Source organism: Lytechinus pictus, unplaced genomic scaffold, assembly GCF_037042905.1.
Source record: "Lytechinus pictus isolate F3 Inbred unplaced genomic scaffold, Lp3.0 scaffold_19, whole genome shotgun sequence".
Lineage (NCBI taxonomy): Eukaryota > Metazoa > Echinodermata > Echinoidea > Temnopleuroida > Toxopneustidae > Lytechinus > Lytechinus pictus.
Window position 1 is genome coordinate 17,982,897 of NW_026974140.1, and position 16,778 is coordinate 17,999,674.

The 16,778-nt window shown below is 36.2% G+C and overlaps 1 protein-coding gene across 1 annotated transcript; it reads right to left on the reverse strand.

The window, feature by feature from the left end:
- Window positions 1-1,132: 1,132 nt before the first annotated feature.
- LOC129260242 (medium-chain acyl-CoA ligase ACSF2, mitochondrial-like) lies at window positions 1,133-14,909 on the reverse strand. The gene is made up of 13 exons (XM_064114388.1): window positions 14,676-14,909; window positions 13,785-13,995; window positions 12,486-12,668; window positions 9,687-9,805; window positions 9,112-9,277; window positions 8,606-8,704; window positions 8,126-8,265; window positions 6,133-6,304; window positions 5,607-5,714; window positions 4,731-4,882; window positions 3,955-4,096; window positions 3,049-3,159; window positions 1,133-2,684 (listed from the first exon to the last, which is right to left on the reverse strand). The coding sequence occupies exons 1-13, from the start codon at window positions 14,771-14,773 to the stop codon at window positions 2,541-2,543; spliced, it is 1,845 nt and encodes a 614-aa protein (XP_063970458.1). The 5' UTR covers window positions 14,774-14,909; the 3' UTR covers window positions 1,133-2,540.
- Window positions 14,910-16,778: the final 1,869 nt, after the last annotated feature.

Here is a 16,778-nt window from a genome sequence, read left to right on the forward strand (position 1 = left end):
TTGGTTGAGTACTTGCATGTTGGGCAAACATAAACCCTATTATGATAAAATAAAACGCTTCCATCCCCCCCCCCCCCAAAAAAAAATCAACTGATCTGTCCACATTACTAACTTCATATCGATTTAATCAATGCATAATCACAGTTAAATTGTTTCGTATATAAGCTTTTGTCTATAGCCTATCGAATGCTTTTTTCTTTAAAATGTTTGGTTAAATATCATCATGGCCCTGGGGGCCAGGTGTGTAGTTTAATTCCTTTAGAGGTATAACCACGAATAAGAAAGCTCGCGTGCCTACACACGACACCAAGGAGTCGATACACTGTGTTACCCTCTCCTACAATTACCGCAACACGTGTCTATCCAAAACCACAACAAAAACTTGTTAACAGAAGTAACGGGTATTCGCAGGTGATGCCACGAGCATATTTTCCTTCATATAAACAAGGAAAGATGTTACAGCGATCTAAGCACTTTGACTTCTTCATTTCTCATTATTTTGCAATCATATGATGAAATGAAGAAATTAAAAGGGACAATGTTCAGAGTTCTCCTCAAGCTTTCATTTTTCTAATTGTGCATGAATTGTGTACAAATCTCGTCAATATGTAAATAGCGTGTAGGGGTAAATCACCTTGATCGGGTAATGCCGAACACATTCGATTTTTACCGATAAGTCCACACTGAAACGAATAAAATCAATGTATTCTTACGATACAAAGTTCGTTTAATGCTTTAAAAGAAACTAGGAACAGTTAAAGCATTATAGATAAAAAGTTTTAAAAGGTATTTATAAAATGGCGTCGTTTGTGATTACCCACACTTCACTGGCAACTGCCCGATGTTTCACTATTAACATGATATATAATGCATTCATATTTGCTTCTAAAAACCTTGCCACCGATGGATCTTTTTTGTGTTCATTTATATTCCGTCGTTGAAACATTATCAAGTTACTGTATTTGGTTTTTGTTTGAAGCTGTTGTCGATTTCAGGAAAGCGAATCTATCTCGCTCTTATAGGCATCCAACACACTCATACAAATTAGCAATAATCATGACAATTATAACAATAATGTGATGCATACCTATAAATAAAATACTTTTAATGTATATATTTTATTTTTCATTTTACCCCACAGTAGGGCGTTTTATTGATTAATAAACAAGCAAAGTTGTTTACAGTAGTACATACAATGCTATTGAGTACAATCGACAACGCCTGGTCACAAAACTGTACATTGTAGTAACTGCAAGTATACATTGTATACATAAACTGATACAGTAGAGAGGCCTGAGAGTCTATATACAATTCTCTTCTCATAGAATTACCATGGATTAAGAACGCAATTTTCCTCTGCATTATTCTTATTCATCAAAGAGACGACTGAAGGGAGACCATAATTTTTCAAGTTAATCATAATTTTATAAAAGATTTTTTTTCCAAAACGAAATACCTCTTCACCTCATTAAAACTTTTGTTTTGATATATACATTTTGCAGAGTACTGAGATTGAAAATATGACTGGTATGTACAATACACAATAAAAAAATATTGAAATATGGAATTGTCTTTAAGTATATTAGTTTGGGGATGTCCTTCTCAAATCCCAAAACCGTTCAAGTCAATTGCAAATCAAGTCAGTTCAATTTAATTTGAAACCAATTCCAATTCAACTCAACTATAAGTCATTCCATTCCACAAAAAGATTTAAAATCAATATGAATAAATGCAATAATTATTACATCATTACCATAGAAAAATAAATCTAGTAAATATTGAAATATGACTGCTGTATAATACCCTTAGATATGTTGGGGGTTTGTTTGGATAATCACCTTGTTTTCAAATCAAATCAATTATTCCCACAATGATATAAACCATAACAAATATATACAAAATATGATACACGACGTAGAAAAGGTATATGAACCGCTCTTGTGACCAGCTATCCACATTTAGATTACAGAATAAGTATATTTCAGATCGTTTGTAAATAGATATTTCTTTCTTTTAGCTAGTAAAATCACAAAAATTAGCAGGACCATAGACAGATTGTGATATTTGGGAGGAGGGAGGGGTACTTAAATGTACATGGAAATGATTAACGTCCCGGGGAGGGGTCTTAGAGAAAGGGGCCTACCTCCCTTTGGTTGTGTGATAGCTTTCAACAGTTCCAATTCAATTCAACTTTCCGCCCTTTCACACGGTAAAAAATCGCAATTTGAATGATTATTCCAGTGAAAAATAAGGCTAATAACGAATATTTAGCACATGTGAAACCAAACTCGAACATGATTAGAATCACGAACGCTAATCACAGTCACGATTATAATAGCAATCATAATTACAATGATGATTCAAGATTCACGGTGAAAAGGCCCTATGTCAAGTCTATAGTGAGGATATTAGAATAGAAAACGCCTTCAAATTTTGTTTGAATTGATCTAATGTTGTAGACGATTTTAGAAGAGAAGGGAGCAATACCACTGCCTGTGTGCAGAGGAGGGTTGTTTTAAAAAGTTTAAACAACCCACTTATTAATTCTGGAACATGTCAATGTCGTCTAACTTGAGTCTCTTTGCCATTTCTTCTCGGAGTTTAAACTTCTGGACTTTGTTTGACGTGGTCAATGGGAAGTTTGATACGAATTCTACATAGCGAGGTACCTCATAATGGGCCAACTGAAAATAAACAAATAAATACAAGAATTAAAAAAGAGAAAACAGCACATGAATATCAATTGAGAGTGTACCAATAAAACCCTACAACCCCTAAGACAAATGCAAGCAAGACAATGTCTTATTTCAAAGTAAGGAACTGTCATGTAAGTAACCATACTGTCATTAAAAACTATGAAACACTAACGTTTTGATATGAATTTTAATACATTGTAAATGTCAACGTAGCAAAAAGAAATATGGGGAAATATTTAACTTCCTCTTCAAAAAATGGATTTACATGATCAGCAATCATGAATCGGATTGAAGAAAAAAAAACATGATAGGATTTAATAATGATATCTACATGTACTATAAAATCACAAACCTGTCCTTTGCAAAAATCTCTTATCTCATCTTCAGTGCACGTGACACCAGCTTTCAGTTTGACGCATGCGCACACTTCTTCCATCAATCTCTTATCTGGTACTCCAACGACCTGTATGTAGGAGAGATATAAAAAGAAGAAAAAAGGAATTGTGACTTCAAATGAATGTCTCACAAATGAATTTATGAATTGAAAATAAAGCAACAATATTTTGTGTGTTTTATTCTAATCTGGGTTGCTGGTTGAACCATAATGCGAGATGTATAAGCCTAAAGTGCACATCAGCAGTAAAAGGTCAATTGAGATAAAACCATGAAGGTGTTTCAAATTCACTGACATAGGCATTTGTGATTTGATATTATTCAAGTATTCCTTTAAAAAAAATTCATCACATCCAAACTGAAGAGTAAGAAAGTCTTCACAATCACTGGTATTGGACAGAAGCCCAAACAAAAGTCAAATATGCCAAAAACAGACAATAAAACAAACAGATTTCAAAACTTTACCGATGATGTACTATTCTAGTCACCGCTTTGCCGGGAAAGCTTATGCAACATCTTCATTTAAAAATGTTAGTGCTCATCCTAATGAAAGATCGCAAAGTTCATTTGAGAAAAGTTGATCATGAGCTAAACGTGAACTGGCTTATGTATCTATGCATATCAGATGCTTCCAAGTGTAAGCGATAATTATTGAATGTTCCTGATAGGTCATTCATGTGGCCTTAATCCGCCTTACCTTGAATTTATGATTAAAACCAATATATCGAGAGATATTAATTATTCTCATGAACTTTGTAAGTTTTAAAATAATACTGAATTAATATTTTGCAATTGTTCTTGAGGCAAACAAGTAGGTAAAGACGAAAATATTGAGGAAAAACTATGCAGCAAACTTGGGCATTACCTGAACGTCTTCAACTTTCGGATGTTTGTGAAGATGATCTTCAATATGAACAGCAAAGATGTTTTCTCCTCCTCTATTGATCATGTCTTTAATACGACCCACTATACTGATGTAACCATCTTCGTTCATTTTAGCAAGATCACTGGAGATACAAATATAACATGACAAGGGAACATAATAACTGCATGGGGATAGGATCTCTTCTTTATTTCATTTTCTTTAGTTTTCTTCATAAACAGTACTCTAGTCTGAAGATAATATTATTTTGATGATTTTCTTTTCAATGAAATCGGATAAAAAACAACAATATTTGCATGTCAACATTATGAGCGTGCTAATTTCAATTTTCAAATTGAGCTGATGATGCCAATTTTATTTGTATTTTATTGTGTGAAATTACAATTGTTCACAATAATTGTCAATTCCACGAATGTAAAAATGGTATTAGTTTGCAACTGGTGTAATGTGTAAGATCACCACTATTGCAACCTATTTTTAACAAGGCAGATAACGTTACACAAATGTATGAAACAAGACATATAATAAGATAAGAAAAGGGAAAATAAGGACAATAATATATATATAACCTCTAAACTTAGATTATTTCATTATCCTATATAACCGAATTCAATGAAATTCTCATTTGCGCGCTGTTTTAATCTATTCTTTTGAAAGATCTGTATTTTTTCGTCTTGGGGTTTCCTTTTCATATTGTAACAAAATAATACTGCAGGATTATCCATTTTAATACTTTGATAAGAGTTTAAAACCCTCACCCAGAATAAAGCCATCTAGAAGGATCGATTGTTTCTTTCGTCCTTCTGTCGTCTTTCCAATATCCTGTCATATTACTCGGTGATCTTCCGCAAAGCTCACCCGGCTCTCCGATAGGAACGATCTCACCAGTTGATGGATCAACTATCTTTATCTAAATAAAATACATTGATCAGGAGCATCACATTATTTTAGTTTTTACTTTTGAAAATATTTTTCTTTCTTTAAAAATATAAAATCATATCAACTCATTACTGACAGATATTCCCTTACTGAGCACCACTAGCGTAATGAGCCAAAAAAAAATGAGAGGGCATGAGACGGATGGAGCAGAAGTTCTAAAAGATGCGAGAGCGAAGCGAGCAAGCAAATATATTTAAATTTGTATTTGACTTCATTTTAAATATTTCAGAAATAAACATAATACAAAAAATATAACATCAGAAGATTTAACATGATACATAAATCAGATATGGCATCATTCATCAAAATTAGATGATACAGCAATTTGAAATCAAGACAATCTAAAATTAGGGTACTTGCATAAAAAAGTAATGCTTGATCGGTCTGCAGGATCCAGACCTTATTAATACAAAAGCCTAATTTTGGGATAGATTTTGACATAGTATTCAGAAAAACTATTTCACTCTTTCCATTTCTTTCTTTTCCCTTTTTTTATTGGTCGTGAAACTTTAGGGGGCACTGTCCAAAGCCCTTATTCGTACACCAGTGCTTAGAACCATTAGAACTATGGAATCTCAAAATTCTAGTATTAGTTCAATGATAATAATATTATAATAAAAAGGGGTAAAAACCCAAATGAACAGGGGCAAAGCCAGGCAGCATTACCCTCCCATATTAATTGGTGTTAGCATTACCTCAGACCATGGATATGGACGTCCAACTGTTGAGTATCTAACATCATCAGGATCATTGGTTCGACCACACGTAATCATTCCACCCATCTCAGTCATTCCATAAACAATCTGAAAAAAATATAGAAAGTAAAATATGGAATATATATTGAAAACTTCAAAATACACGCAAAATATATAACATAGAGAAAGTTCATTATGAAAATGCCAATATGGTAATTAGCCATACTGATTGGTCTACAAGTCGGGACCCGAGTTGATGGGCATATGGTACTTGTGCTGTAGGTATGGTAGGCATACGGTATACTCAGATACCAACATAGTTTTACAGTATCCAGCTCGTATAGCTTTGCTTCTTCGTTTACTCCGGTCCAGCCCCCCCTCCACCTCCACCCTATGAAACTTTCAAAAACACCTTAGCTCGTCATGTTGGGATATTAACCCACTCGTAACTTTAACATTGTGATCCAGAACTTCAAACCAAAACATTTTTTACTTATGTGTTTATTTGTTTACTTATTTGACATACAATGGTATCTTGGAGAGATGGGAAGGCACTTCGCAGTTGATGAACCACTTCCGATGGCACATAGCCTCCACCAGTAATAATAAATTCCCACTCACTGAGGTCAAAGGTCATGTGATCGGGATGATGAAGCATATCAATTAACATTGTAGGGATTCCGTACCACCTTGTGCACCTAAGACAATTAAAAGAAAAAAACTGGATGTAATCAAAACCATGATCGAGATGAAATTGATTCGGTCGTTTATTTACAGATGTTATCTAACTGGGATTGGGTGAATACCCTTGTACCCGTCGGCACCACATAATTTCATTGTATCACTTCGAGTTGATCTCTACATGTTATTGCATGTAGTAGGGGTGACGAGAATGAAAGAGTAGGATGGCGAAACGATCATAGATGCAGGGAGAGGATGACGAGATTATAACAGTGGGGTGACGAAAAGATCACAGATACAGGGGAGAGGATGACGAGATTATAAATGTAGGGTGGCGAAACGATCACAGATACATGGAGAGGGTGACGAGATTATAAGAGTAGGATGGCGAAACGATCACAGATACAGGGGAGAGGGTGACGAGATTACAACAGTGGGGTGACGAAACGATCACAAATACAGGGGAGAGGATGACGAGATTATAACAGTGGGGTGACGAAAAGATCACAGATATAGGGGAGAGGATGACGAGATTATAAGAGTAGGGTGACGAAACGATCACAAATATAGGGGAGAGGATGACGAGATTATAACAGTGGGGTGACGAAAAGATCACAGATACAGGGAGAGGGTGACGAGATTATAACAGTGGGGTGACGAAAAGATCACAGATACAGGGTTTAGAGGGTGACGAGATTATAAGAGTAGGGTGGCGAAACGATCACAGATACAGGGAGAGGGTGACGAGATTATAACAGTGGGGTGACGAAACGATCACAGATACAGGGAGAGGGTGACGAGATTATAACAGTGGGGTGACGAAACGATCACAGATACAGGGAGAGGGTGACGAGATTACAACAGTGGGGTGACTAAACGATCACAAATATAGGGGAGAGGATGACGAGATTATAACAGTGGGGTGACGAAAAGATCACAGATATAGGGGAGAGGATGACGAGATTATAAGAGTAGGGTGACGAAACGATCACAAATATAGGGGAGAGGATGACGAGATTATAACAGTGGGGTGACGAAAAGATCACAGATACAGGGAGAGGGTGACGAGATTATAACAGTGGGGTGACGAAAAGATCACAGATACAGGGTTTAGAGGGTGACGAGATTATAAGAGTAGGGTGGCGAAACGATCACAGATACAGGGAGAGGGTGACGAGATTATAACAGTGGGGTGACGAAACGATCACAGATACAGGGAGAGGGTGACGAGATTATAACAGTGGGGTGACGAAAAGATCACAGATACAGGGAGAGGGTGACGAGATTATAAATGTAGGGTGGCGAAACGATCACAGGTACATGGAGAGGGTGACGAGATTATAAGAGTAGGGTGACGAAACGATCACAAATATAGGGGAGAGGATGACGAGATTATAACAGTGGAGTGACGAAAAGATCACAGATATAGGGGAGAGGATGACGAGATTATAACAGTGGGGTGACGAAAAAATCACAGATACAGGGGAGAGGGTGACGAGATTATAAGAGTAGGGTGACGAAACGATCACAGATACAGGGAGAGGGTGACGATATTATAACAGTGGGGTGACGAAAAGATCACAGATACAGGGTTTAGAGGGTGACGAGATTATAAGAGTAGGGTGACTAAACGATCACAGATACAGGGAAAGGGTGACGAGATTATAAGAGTAGGGTGACGAAACGATCACAGATACAGGGAGAGGGTGACGAGATTATAACAGTAAGGTGACGAAAAGCTCATAGATAAACGGAATCCGGTAATAAAAATAGGGCTTTTGAAAGGGTTACTAAAATGAATTGATCTCCTTCCTCCTATAAAAAAGAGTTACATTTACCTTTCACCGTGCATCGCTTTCAAGCAAGCTAGGGCATCGAAGCCTGGAGATGGATAGACGAGCTTACACTGTGTGAGAACGCCGAGTATACCAACAAACATCCCAAAGGCATGAAATAATGGAGTCGGTACACACATACTCTGTATAAGGAAAGAGAAACAATGAAAGATTAATGCAATAGTAAAATGTAAATGAGTACATTGCCCATACTGTAAGTTTCAAAACGAAATGGGTACAATGGTTGACTTCATTTCGATTTTTTTTTTCAGAATTCATCATCGTTAAAAACGAAGTCCAATCCACATGTTTAATTTCGGGAGCATTTAAAAAAATCTTATTTCCACAGCCATGACATACGACGAATGTGTGCTTATAAATAACAGTCAGCCTGCCTTACAAATGATTATTGGTGTGTAATCAAGCCAATGGATTGCGCGAGAGGCTGTGTATTTTTATTTTACTTGGAACAGTCGGACTTACCTGAGGCTTGTGGGCTGGAAAAAGACCGCAATGAATATTCATATTATTGACTATGTGAAAATGAGTCAGGCCTGTTGCTTTAGGATCACCAGTTGTACCCTGCATAGAAATTGAGGAAAACAACGAATTAAACTACTCAGGAATTTCAAAACATCACACGAGAAAAACACACACAAGGTATTGCTTAATCATAGACAGAGAAATCAGGTTTACCTCACCATGCTGGTAATCACGAGCTCAACTTGAGCAGGAGAGGATTTTATGGCATAAAATCCTGAAAACCCCTGATTACTATGAATGACAGATTTTGCCACAAATGTAGGCATTTAACAATAATCATATGACGAGAAGTGACGCAATCACAATCAGGCGCTCTGTTAGTGTAATGCCATTGTCACCGTCGTGAAACCGACTCCAGACCGATCAAAGCTAGTACCTTATTATCAATGACATACCATTGACCGTTTTGTGCAACTGTAGCATAAAGTTTTAGATTTTAATGTTACCGATGTAAACTGGATATTGGCTACGTCATCAAACTGGAGACTCTTTCTGCACCGATCGATGACGTCATGCTCTTCACTCCCACCCATATCCATGACGTCACCGAATAAGAAGGTACCCGGATGATGTTCTTCACCCATCATGATGATGGATTTCAAATCAGGCAGTCTAAATATGAAAGGTAATCAAAGAAATCGAAAAAAAATGTTAAATCGAACGTTTATTGTAGATGGTAATCTAACAGGGGAAGTTTGATAATAGACAGCCACGAATGATATTTCTAAATCAATGCTTGATTATTTTCGAAAATGTTTTCTTGTCATCAGTCATGAGTATAAAAAATAGAGGGTATATTAGAGAGAGAGGGGGAGAGGGGGGACCGAGAGAGGGCAAGAAGTGAGAGAAAAGGAGAGAGAAAGGGGAGGAAGGTGTATTGATATGTGTGAGTGTAGATTCACAAGGACAAAGGAGTAAATTTGCAAATTTCAACATTATTTTATTGAAAACAAAACAAAACAGTAAACACTACGAGAACATTCTGATAGATAAGGTATTATATTTTATTAAAGTTTCTCACCTTTTACTCTTCAGAGTACCCGGTGATGATGTCTCAAGTTCAGGACAAATCTCATTTAATATGTTATAGTAGTTCTGTATCTTGAATGGACGTGCTGCTACCAGAACTTTGACGCCAACCTTCATTAACCGTGGTAGAAATAAAAATCCCATCTTATAAAGATAAACCATTATTATTATTCTTTTATTTACTTTTTCGGGGGGTTTGCTCCTCAGCGGCAATGAGAAATGTATAAGATTAGAATGATCAGGGGCCCGTTTAATAAAGGACTTACAACTGTTGTAACTTTGCCATTATGGCAACTACCATGGTAACAGGGCTTAGCACCCAATCAGAACCAAGGTTTCCATGGTAGTTGCCATAATGGCAAAGTTACAACAGTTTTAAGTCCTTTATGAAACGGACCCCAGGTGTATACAACTGGAAAAAAGTAGTGAAGTAAGATTTAAACTCACATCAATCCGAAATATCATACCATGACGATCATTCTGTGGTAAAACTGCATCTATACACAACAACAAAAAGTAAGTCCCCCCTCAAACAAACATCAATAATTTCCGAACCAATGCTAGTTTTTAATATATTTTTACATGAGCGTGTAGGTAATTTTATAAGCTACCCTCTGAGTAAATGTTATGGATGTATTTTACGTCATGCATCAGTGAGCACCGTCAGAAGGCAAAAATGTCCCTTTTCAAAAGTCACAAGCTAAATATCATGACTTTGATTCCATTTTATTGGAACTAATTCCACATTCTCATCATGAAAAATAGTCAGAAGGCTTGTAAAAGGTACTTTCTAAAAGACAATACAACTTTTTTGGCTAAATTTCACGGTTGAATAAACACAAGTCCAAATTTGCTATAATTGGATTTTTTACACATTTCTATCAATAAAAATGATAGAATATGATGACAGTTATTTTTGGGAAGAGTATCTTCAACAATATTCATAATTTCACGGTTCAATTAACATTTATTGAAAACAAAAAATACGATTTTCAAATATCATAGACAAGTATTGTTTCATTTTGGTAACTGAAAATGATATTTTCTCAACTTTTTCGTAATGTTCATGACCAATTAACATGCTTCAATGATTCAAAGGCGTTTAATTAAACATTCACGCTTGAATGAACATGTGGAATGTGATTAGCTCTTTTTTACGTTATTGGAAAAAATGCAATTTGTAACTATGGATATCTGTCACAAACCTCCTTGCATAGTTCATTTGATTTTATTTTTATGAAAATCCCGATGTTTAATGCATCAGTGAGCACACAATATTCGAAAATTATGCAAATGAAAAGAAAGTTCAAGGCCTTGGCCCCACTCTGTGCCGTATCGAATGGTTATTTTGGTGTGCGCGCCTTTTGGATAGTGTTACTCTGAAGCCATGTGCGAAGTTTCATGAAATAACTGTTGGCAGAAGTAACAAAATCCGTCCATGAAACAAACCCTCATTTCATATTTGTTAAAATTTTGACTTCCTCTCTCATAGACATTGTGTACATTATGGGTGCACATGTTTAAGAATAAGTATCCCCTTATTCAATATGGTGGAACTTTTCTCCAAGGCTGTCTTTAGCAATGTCATTTGGCAGTAATGTTCATCAACCTATGGGCAGAATTCTGTGCCAAAATGAAATCGATCTGTTTATTTATAGATGAGTGAGCACGCATCAAAGTGGGAAAATTAGTATTTTCAACGTCACAGACTCATTTTAAAGGGTAATAAAGGGAATATTGGGGGCAAATTCGGTTTCAAATGTGACTTTAATTGCTGTTGTTTTTATCATCCACCATTTCTATCACCACACGCTTTCCGAACTTTAAACATTTTCATGGTTGAACGAGCACATTCGAAAACTTAGGAATGAATACTCTTTATACTGCATAAATGTATTCTTTTCCTAACAATTTCTCATGATCAGTTTAATTTATGGATAAATCAGTGGTGGACCCAGAATTTTAAAATGGGGGAGGGGCCTATAATCGGGGGAGCCACCAACATTTTCAAATTTTAACATGATCTAACAAGTTGTAGAGATACTACCATAAACCCCTATGATGATACGTCACAATACAGGGGCAGCGGGACGGTTTTCAAAGTGGGGGGGGGAATGAGCCAAAAGCGGGGGGGGGGCTGACCATGCAAAAAATCATTATCGTATGGTAATTTTTACATTTTTGTACATGCTTGAGGCTGAAGCCCTCCCGACCCAGCCCCCTCCCCCGCTTCCGCGGCCCCTGCAATACATTGTGCTCACTCAACCATGAACATACGATATCAAAATTGTGTGTGGAGTGGCTAAATGATGGATAGTTAAACAGCATAACACCATAAAATTCACCTAAAAACAACTTTTGCCCAACTTTGTATTTGCACAATCTGAAAAACGACTCTTGTGACTTTCAAAAATTGTCATTTTTAATTCAATCTTTAATTACTCATGCATGACTCAACCGATCAATCTCATTTTTCCTCAGGAGTTGTTTAATGAGTGTACAAAACCACCTACGAAATATCATATCTCGAAATAATTCCGCTCAAAAGTTACAGCAATTTGATTTAGGGGGGACTTACTTTTTTTGTTGTGTATATTTCTTATTGCTTTGATTATTATGAATATTAATGAATCAGCAAGTAGTATTTTGGTAATATCATACATGCAATTCCTTGTTTCTGATTTATGTTTAATTAACATTTCAAAACGCCTGATACAACTGAAAAGGGAATTAGAGACTAGTCAGAATTTGAATAGACCTCGATCATCGACGTTTTTATATAATTATTTACCTTTCTCAGAGCATATTCTATATCTTTGGCTTGGTAAGCAGGGTTGAGGTTAACCAAGATGGCGCCTATTCGTATGGTAGCAAACATGGTTAAGACCCATTCTAGAGTATTTGGTCCCCAGATACCAATACGATCACCTCGATTGACACCAAGAGAGAGTAGACCAGCTGATAGACGATCAACCTTTAGACACAAACAGTGAGGATGGTGTTTAAAATCTTATTAAAGTTTATTTGGAGGGAATTCGGTATGTTACTGGTTGAGGTAAGTCACCAGTTTGCATCTCCCTTCCTTCAATATGCTATTCAGTTAATAAATTTATTGTAAGAGCCAATAGATGTTATTTAGCCCATAAGAACGTTTAATTTTGTGAAACGCCTACCAAACAAGATGCCACGATTGTCACTCTCAATCGTTCCACGCCGCCTCCACCTCATCACCATCAATTGTTGTCATCATATCGTCCTCATCGAAGTCATTACCAACACCACCACGTCAACATCATTGCCAACTTCACCTTTATCACCATCGTCATCACCACCACCATCACCGTCATCATCATCATCATCATCATTCTCATCAACGTCGTCATCGTCATCGCCATCATCACCATCATCGTCATCATCTTCATCACCGTCATTATCATCACCATCATCATCGTTGTCATCACCATCATCACCATCGTCATCATGATCATCATCATCAGCAGCAGCAGCATCACCATCATCAATATCACCACCGTCTTCATCATCGAATCATCACTGTCATTGCATCGTCATGATCGTGTTTTTTCGTTAACCATTACATGTACCTTGGTCGAGGAACAAAAATCCCAAAGAAGTAATAATTCCATGTAAAATCAAACTAACAATTTGGTGAGTTATAATTCGATATGGTTACTCTAGCCTGTGGGGTCCCAAACAAAGCGAATGCTATAATACGCACATGTTAACATGTAAAATATCGTATTTTACTTGCAGCTTTCAACAGTCTTAACTTTACCATAAGAGAATATCACAGTATTTATATAATAGATAACATTTGTTTACAATGTAAGTTTCAGGTGCTTTACTAATCAAATATTACCTTCTCGTATATGGTTGTATATTATTCAACATTATACAAATGACATCAAAAGTGCATTACTAGTATCTAATTAGACCACTCCAACTGACTTTCTCTATCACATTTTCAAATCAACATGTTCCGCTATGACTATTAGAACATAAAAAACAAGATTTTATTTGAAAAGAAAAATTGTGGAGATTAAGTATGAATAAGTCGAATATGAATATCAACCTGTTGTCTAAATTGGTAGTAGGACAATCGTTGATCGGGGAAGATGACGTACTCCTGATCGGGTGCTTTCTCAGTTGCTATGTCCAGTAATTGACCAATTGTGTTAGGTATGAGAGGAAAACTTGTCTTCTGGTCAAAGTCATGACCATGGGCGTAGCTGATTGTATACTTACATCGATTTGACCCAACTTTAGACGTCGTTTGACTCGGTCTGAAAATGTACACAGTGAGCATTGTTTAAACATGATGAAATCAATTATGATGACAATGATTATATCCCCTTTTATATGTTTTAATGCATTAAAAACTCTTTTCATTATTTCTTTTTTTTTGTTAAATAATAATACCTGAATCATACCTGTGTTTATTGTACATATATATATATACTTCCATGCGATTAAAAACAAAAATAAGTGCTTATTATTCTACTCAAACATTTGTTTCGTGTTCGTTTATTTGTTTTACTATTTCAATACTGAATTTAAAAAAAACCCTGCTATCAGCCGTTTGGCTGTTTTCAGCAAGTCCGTATATACAAGTCAATACAATAAAGTAAATTCAACATAAACACAATAACATAACTCAAACAAAAGATATAGATAAATAACTAATCAAATACAAATATGAATTAAATCAAGAGATATTGAGAGAACAAAAAATAAAAGAAATCATAATTCAAGAATGAAAACAGAAGAAATATCTTTTTGAAACTGTGATAGTGTAGATCTTGCTCTGAAATATTCCGGTAGCTGATTGAATAAATGGGTTGCAGTGTATAGTAGGTGTACTGTTTTTACAAAAAATTGTTTTGGGGTTTGGGCATTTGTGATTTAAAAGCAAAGTTTCTGAGATTATATGATGACACATTAAATATTAGAGCTAATAACTTACATGATAGGACGGTGGCATTTTATCGAAGACAACGCTCCGAATTTATATGACGAGCGAAGACCATTTCGAAGGGCGTTAAATCCTAATAACATTCCCATTTTAACTGCAGTCTGTAGTATTGACGTGTATGTTAAGTTCAGTCTTTTTGTGAGAGCATAATGTGCAACCGAATTCAATAGATGGATACAATGTGATATCGGTACGGAAGCGGGTCATATTTTGACCTTTTTCCTGTAGTGGCGAACCTGGAGGGGCAAACTAGGGGTCATCAAAGTGTCGCCGCCATTTTCGGATAGCCTTCTCCACGTAATAAATATATAAATAAATAAATAGATAAATAAATGAATAAATAAATAAATAAATAAATGAAAAAATGAATGAAAAAAAAATGAAATAAATAAATGAAAACAAGATAAATGGAAAAATAAATAAATGGAAAAATTAATAAATGAAAATAAATACATAATTAAATAACTAAATAACAAGCAATTTTGGCCACCCCTTCCAACTGGGTATGCTAGTATTACATTGGTATCATTCTCGTAATATTTGCACTGCATCATCTTCATTACTGTTTGTGCATCAAACCTTGAAATAAGATCTATTCAGTTTTCATAGCAGTTCATGGGGAAGGTTAACGTGAATGTGGCAGAATGCGCTGCAATGATAGCAGTTTAATTTGGGAATAGAATCCTATACGCAGTGGTGCTAAAAGTATGAACCCCACCAGAAAATGAACAATTTCAAGTATTCAAGTTTTGCCATGTTTTATATATTTAATTGTGAAGTCAGTTGATAAAATATTACATTCAATAAAGTTTGTTCCTCTGGGCTCGCCGAACATTGTAGGGTTGTTGTCTACATTCAACACTCACCATGAAGGCGTGTTATTTGTTGCGGGGTTCACTAACTTTTGAGCACAACTGTCGGTCTATGTTTGACTCAATCTGTCTAAAGTGAACTGGCATGTACTGATTTCTCTCCATTGTGATTTTAGTCGAAATTTGTTGAATATATTAAAATCTTACTCATTTGACTTGACTCCATACCTAAATAAATAAATGTAATTTTTTGGGACTCGCCCGCTTGCAAATAATCAGATTTTATAGCGCGATGTAAACAACGTCAAGCCCCAAGCTTACAATCATTTTGCCTCCTTCGATCTTTGTATATAGCCATTATATTAGGGGACCAATTCGAGGTTGTTGGTTTCTCATGACTTAAATCTACAGAAGTATATTGGGGAAACCAAACAACAAAAATACAATCAAACATATAAGCAATGTCAAGGTTTAAGATTCGAGCATTTGAACAGCATGGATCTTTAATTGACATATCGTTTGGATCTGCATGGTTTGGTCTTATCAAGATTTTTTTATATAGAGATGCGTAGTAGAAGCCTTATAGGCATAGGGACTACAACATATCTACTCCTGCACCTTTTCTGTTTGGATGGGGGAGGGAGTGGCGGGATGCGAGGCATTACAGTATATGGCTTGGATTTTCTATTTTAATTTGTCTTTACTTGAAGATACATGTATTCACCTTTCACCAGATTACCCATCCTCTCCTCTAGCTCTGGACATCCCTCTGGTTTCCGCTTCTGCCCTCCTCTCTCCCTCCCTCTTTAAGCCCCCCCCCCCCCCCGTGGCTTCCTCGCCCCTCCACCCTTTTCCCCTCCCTCTCGCCTTTCTTTCATCCGCAATTCCGTATCTCTCTTATATCCTGGTTCTGCTCTCCTCTATCACCCTCTCTCCCTTTTCCTCTCTCTTGTCCCCATCCTTCCTTTTCTCTCTCTTGTCCCTTCACTAACCTTTTATCTTAATATCTTGTATCATATTAAATTAACTCATATCTCTCCCTACCCCTCTCAGATAGCCCACTCTCTTCCTCATCCCTCTTTCTCACAAATTACAAACCCTCGTCTCAATTGTGAATATCAATCTTTACAGAAATATAAGTTATGATATGCAATATCTCCATTGAGCAGTCATTGCGAAACACAATGCAGTTGAGTTATCAATGCTCATTATGCACCCCACCCCTTAATCTAGTTCAAGGCTCTTTTTCATTTGGCAAGTGAATATACCAAGCAGTGTGAAC